General features: G+C 40.5%; 1 protein-coding gene across 2 annotated transcripts in view; it reads left to right on the forward strand.

The window, feature by feature from the left end:
* The window catches only part of LOC107697724 (protein GREB1-like), a 34,315-nt gene that overhangs the window by 9,123 nt on the left and 18,894 nt on the right, over positions 1 to 6,298 (forward strand). For both annotated transcript variants that reach the window (XM_016498549.1, XM_016498550.1), the window contains exons 5-8: positions 1,444 to 1,626; positions 2,859 to 2,981; positions 3,128 to 3,259; positions 4,611 to 4,733. In XM_016498549.1, the coding sequence (XP_016354035.1) occupies positions 1,444 to 1,626; positions 2,859 to 2,981; positions 3,128 to 3,259; positions 4,611 to 4,733 (561 nt within the window). The remainder of the gene's footprint in view (positions 1 to 1,443; positions 1,627 to 2,858; positions 2,982 to 3,127; positions 3,260 to 4,610; positions 4,734 to 6,298) is intronic.

Here is a 6,298-nt window from a genome sequence, read left to right on the forward strand (position 1 = left end):
GTGCTTGACTGTAGGGATGGTGTTCTTGGGGTCATAGTCAGCAATTCTCTCCCTCCAAACACGGTGAGTCGAGTTAATGCCAAAGAGCTCAATTTTGGTCTCATCTGACTACAGCGCTTTCTCCCAAGCCTTCTCTGAATCATTTAGATGTTCTCTGGCAAACTTTAAACAGGCCTGTACATGTGCCTTCTTGAGCAGGGGGACCTTGCGGGCGCTGCAGGATTTCAGTCCATTGCAGCATAGTGTTACCAATGTTTTGCTTGGTGACTGTGGTCCCAACTGCCTTAAGATCATTAACAAGCTCCTCCCGTGTCGTTCGGGGCTGATCCCTCACCTTTCTCATGATCATCCTTTCCCCATGAGGCAAGATCTTGCAACTAACCTTTCTAACCTTTATATAATGTGTTATTTTTTGTTTGATATTCTGTCTCTATCCGTTAAAATAACCCTACCATAAAAATTACAGACCCTTCATTTCTTTTTAAGTGGGCAAACTTACAAAATCAGCTGGGGATCAAATAAATATTTTCCCCACTGTATGTGACAAGGTGTACAGTAAACAAGCTAAAAAAAACAGAACTACGTTTTTATAAGCTGTCGACCCAAAAGACGAGTGTTTAAGGACACAAATAGTTGTAGATGTTGGGGTATTTAACGTTTTTTATTTCAAAAGCCATGTAAAAATATTTTCTCCACAAATGTGGAAAACAGCGATAACGGCATTTACCTGTTGTCTGCAGAGTTGTTTTTTTCTCAGCCTCGATGATAACAGTAAAAGTTGTCATAGGAGATTTAGTCAGATTTTCATGCTCTTTCAATCGCGTAAATTGTGCGTTTACATTCCATCTCTGTTATTACGAAACCCACAACCCACGACACACAACAAAAACCGATCCGATCACTATGTCCTCCATTCACCGGTTGTTGACGTTTGTTAATGCCATGCATAAAGATGTCGCTGTCGGGCGCTTCAGAGTTCCTGCTGCCGGTGCGAATGCAACTAGGAAAATGGCGCAAGGGAGAAATTGGTTCTCTAGGAACGAACATGCTGGCTAGTTCCTAGAACTACGCAGTGCGAAAGCCTCTTTTGGCAGCAATGTCATAGAAATATACAGAGCTACTGCAGAAACAGAAGTTCAAAGACAACATTCTAAAGATGGCTCCGGGCTTGATTCTCTGGTGCATAAGGTGTATTGCAACAAAAAAGAGCAAGAGATCTAGAGAGAGAGGTAGAAATGGGAAAGCCCTAAGCACAGAGCCAGTTCCAGGGTCAGGGTACCCTAACCTCGTGGGACCACATTTTCATTTGTCAGAGAGACATTTTAAGCTCTTTAATTTGGGTTTCTATGGACCACAACTCAGCTCAGCACCCTCGCCCCTGGTGATGGCTTGTGGCTATGGAAACAGAAAGCAGATATTCACCGGATGTCTTGTCTGTTGTAGGTTTCTCAGGGAACTGCATGGGCTGCGGAGAGAAGGGCTTCCGCTACTTCACTGAGTTTGCCAATCACATCAACCTGAAGCTCACCACACAGCCTAAGAAGCAGAAGCACTTAAAGTACCACCTGCTCAGAAATGCACAGGGCATTCTGGTCAAGGGACCACCAATCTGCTGGAAAGGAATAGGTAAGATCACACTAGGCTTGCCGCGATAGACGGTGCTGACGGTGATACCGGTGTTAAGCCACAACACCGGTTACGTCACTTGCCCACCGCGTCACCAACCCCCACCGTCGTTTAGATTTTTTATAGTAATAAAAATAATTTAGTTCAGTAAAAGAACAGACACTACAATTAAAAACTGAACGCGACTGCTCAATGGAGCGTGCCGAACGACAGTTGCATCACAGATCAGATTTCGTTTCTCCAGTAAGGAGAGTGAGTCGAGCTGACTGACAAAAAGAGTGAGGTGAGACAGACAAGACAATCGCGGATGATTTAGTTTTGCGGATGATTTTAGAGTTAGTTTTAGATGCAAAAGCACCTGTTTGGCAATATTTTGGATTTTGAAAAGCCTGTTGACTTTTGCCGTTTATTTAAGGTGATTTTGGAAGTTTTTTTAAACATTCATTTCATATTTAATTGGTTCCACAGTGTTTGCTGATTTTAAAGGAAAGCGAGGAAAAGAGGGAACGCCCCCGCCCGCGGTGATACCGGTATTACCGGTGTTATCACACGTCGATTAACCGGTGGGAAAACTTCCTCACCGTCACAACCCTAGATCGCACAGGAATTTTTAGTCAATAAAGATACCATTCTACATTTCATGTGAATGGGCATCCTACTTTACAAGCGTATATCATCAGCAATGCTTCGGTGGTGGAATATTGACAACTAGCAACTAACAGGAAGGATAACTTGACCCTGTTCAGCATCCTGGGTCAGCCTGACCCATTCAGCAGTTCTTGCCTTCTTAGACTGACAGTCCAGGTGGCCAGCACACTTACTTTAGCTCACTGCTACCATGGAGACGTGTCAACATTAGACGGAAGAGCTTTGGCAGTGTATGCTCATATTTAGAGAGCATTACATGCTCCACAAAAGAAAATGCTTCCAAATGATGAACAATCAAAATAACAGCCAAGTCAGAATCCACTTAAAGTGAGCATTTAAAGTGAAAGGCGACATAACTGCAGCATATGTTTTTAATTACCTAATATTGTTCAACTTATCTTGATAGTTATTATATCATGGTGTAATGTGGCTCCCAAGTGTGATATTCGTTAATGTCAGTCTATTTTTTTCAGCTTATTTAATTTGCCAGGCAAAAATAGCAGACTATTAAGTGTTCAGTGTTTATGCTAAAGATTGTTTTATCTTCTGTGGTTTATGGATTTTTTTCCTCATGTTATGTGCAGACAGCCGAATGAGACATGCAGTCTGCAATGCAGCTGCTGGACCTGAGGAACAATCAGGACATGGACCCACTGACCTGCTTCCCAATTCAGGACACGCGGCCTTAAACACAATTAACCACGCAGGTAGGAAACACACAGTGTGTTAAGAATGGGTGGCAAAGACATTAACCGTCTATCTTGTTATTAAATTCAGAATGTCACTTTTTTTCAAGTATAGAATCTCTTTTGTATTTAAACTGATATATGATTATCCTGTCCCCATCACACAGATCTAAACACCGATCTCCATATATCTGAGGGTTCCCCTCCCTTAACCAATGGCAGTCATGTTCCTGGACCCCAGCAGCCTCCAGCACAGCCTGGAATAGTGGCCAATGGTCCTGGAAGGCCCACAGTAATAGGTAATCCTGCCCTCCAGCAGTCACTAGGAGCTTTCGCACTGCGTAGTTCTAGAATCTAGCCAGCAGGGTCATTCCCAGAGAACCAATTTCTTCCTTGGGCCGTTTTCCAGGAACCCTGAAGCTGCCTGCCACAACGTTTTTATTCGTGGCATTTACAAACATCAACAACCGGTGAATGGAGGACGCCGTGTTCAGAGCTGTTTTTGTTGTGTGTCATGGGTTTCGTAATAACAGAGATTAAATGTAAACGCACAATTTATGCGATTGAAAGAGCATGAAAATCTGACTAAATCTCCTATGACAACCTGTAGTGTTATGATCAAGGCTGAGAAAAGAACACAATGCTGCAGACAACAGGTAAACATGGTTTTCCATGTTCGTGGAGTAAATATTTTTACATGGCTTTTTAAAAATGACGGATAGCCGGTGTTTCGTGCACATTTGGCCAATCAGCGTACACTTATGTCACTGGGTACTAGTTCCAATAGAACTAGTTTTAGACCCTACTCTGAAATAGGAGCTAAATTAGTTCCCCCAACTGGAATTCCTAGAACTAAAACCATTTCTAGTTCCTGCGGTGCGAACATGCCAAAAAGCGGGAACTTCAGCCAAGAGTTCTAGGAACTATGAAAAGGTTCCTCCGATGCGAAAGTGCCTACTATTCACTCAGTGTTTATATTTCAAGCTTGGATCAGAGAAAAAGGAAACCTCAATTTTACAGGGGCTGTCCCTAAACGAATCCCCCCTCTAGACTTCACACCTCCAGTGAAAGAGAGCATCCCTTTTGAAATGTTTAAATGCTTTAAAAAGAGGCAGCTGTATTGTCTAGGCCCTTTCCTCCTCCTCTTTTGTTGTTGGTGTCTGTCATTATTCAGCATTTGGGGCTGTAAAAGATCCCTCTCTTTTCTTTCAGCACTCTCTGACTATCACCTCCATAAAGTGCTGCTGTAAAGTCTCTTCCCTTCTCTCTCCTGCTCTCTGTCTGCATTGTAAAATGTGAGACTTCCTTCCTGATGCTTTGGTTTTCATTAGGACTTAACACATCTCCCCTTCTTTTCTGTTTCTCTTTGCATATCAAGGGACACATGCGCTCACGTTTACAGTCTGGTTAATGTATAACATAATAATCACTTCCTATGACACCAAAACCTGCTTTTAAAGTGAATTTACATTCTATTGTTTTTGGATTTACAATTACATAAGAAAAAAGAAAAGTTTGGCAGGGTAAACTTTGAGCTTGGTAAAGACTCTAAGTTTTACAATGTTATATAACAGAATGGATGGATGGATGGATGGATGTTCTCTGCAACTTTTCTGTTAATCCTATTGACCAGTTGTGCTACTTTTCAAGGCTCCATGGCAAATTCTGGGCCTCCCAAAAAGAGGCACAAGGGATGGTCCCCAGAATCCTCTGCTTCTACAGAAGTCACCCCCAGACCTGCTCCCACCAGCACAACCAATGGCACTAAGTCAGGTAGACACTCATATCTCCATTGACGTACAAACCACTGTGCTCATTGTGTTGTGAACGAATCTGTCCTTCTTAATAAGGGTGCACGTAGGATTTAGGGACTTTGGAGGCTTAACCCAGAGTCATGGTGGGGGTTGGGGGGGTGGATATTTCCTAAAGTTCACTGTAAGAATATTAAAAGATCAGTGAACAGCAATATTTGGGTTTCATTCAGACACAGTATTTTGGCTTCTACATTTTCAGCATATTATTCACCAGGGATACTGTTAGATATTATATCGTTTTTGTTATAATGATGTAGGAAGCCTATTAGATTTTTTTTTTTTTCATTAAATTAGCAATTAGTGCTGATATAGATATGATATAATGCATTATGCAGCATTAGGAGGCCTTATGGCTAGAAGGCTTAAGGCTAGAGAAAAAAAAACATTTGAGGTTATAACCCGAAACCCCAGGGCTATGTACACCCCTGTATGTGAGTGCCAAAAATATGATGTGATCTGACCGCAGCACACGTTCTGCCAAAGAGGCCTTGCCGCCTTTATAATTACAGATATGTTTGCTTTTCATCAAACCTAAACAGCGTGTTCTTCTTATTTTCTCTGGAGAACACTGAGCAAACACTCAAAAAAGCAACATTATCTAGAAATAATGGGTGACTCATCAGGACTTATAATAGCAAGAGGGTTTCAGAGTATTGCATAAGACAGTGGTTCCCAACCTTTTGCCCAACATACTTATTTGCTAATGTCAAATTGATATGAAATACAACCCAATACCAATTTATTGTTTTGTTGTTTTAATATAAATTATTCATAATAAATGTAGTTTAATTTGTAGGAAATTGGTAATATCAGTTTGTCTTTTATTAGTTTTTTTTCTGGCACAGTTTTGCCATGTCTGCATATTATATTGCATTTTAAGGAGCTTGTTTTGAGAATTCTATCTCCTACCCAAAGCAGATCGGGTTGCTTTATCTTTCTGATATGCTTTATCTGGCAATCCTTCATCTGGAGCTTTCACGCTTGTGTGAGGGAATAGTTCAGAAAAGAGTAGAAATGAAAGCAGCACATGTTTGCAGACTGAACAGCGGCTACAGTTATTGCCAAATGATGGGAGTTATTTTAAAAAAGTAGTTTGAATTTCACACATCTTGTAACCATGTTATTTTGAGCTTTTGACCATGTATTGAATCATTTACATTTACATTTAGTCATTTAGCAGACGCTTTTATCCAAAGCGACTTACAAATGAGGACAATGGAAGCAATCAAAATCAACAAAAGAGCAAAGCAAGTACTATAACTAGTCTCACTAAGCTTAACGCAGTACGCATGGCAAGGTTTTTTTTTATTATATAATAAATAAAAAGAAAATAGATAGAATAGAAAAAGAATAGAGCAAGCTAGTGTTAGAGGCCTTTTTTGCTTTTGTAAATTGTATAATAAAATGAAAACAAATATAATACAAAAAGATTAGAAAAGCTAGTGTTAGGTTTTTTTGTAAGAAAACAAGCAGTTAGTAAATTAATAGAGTGCAAGTCTAAAAGGGACTTTTTTTTTTTTTTTA

The sequence above is a fragment of the Sinocyclocheilus anshuiensis genome, unplaced genomic scaffold (assembly GCF_001515605.1).
Source record: "Sinocyclocheilus anshuiensis isolate Anshui unplaced genomic scaffold, SAMN03320099.WGS_v1.1 scaffold446, whole genome shotgun sequence".
Classification (NCBI taxonomy): Eukaryota; Metazoa; Chordata; class Actinopteri; order Cypriniformes; family Cyprinidae; genus Sinocyclocheilus; species Sinocyclocheilus anshuiensis.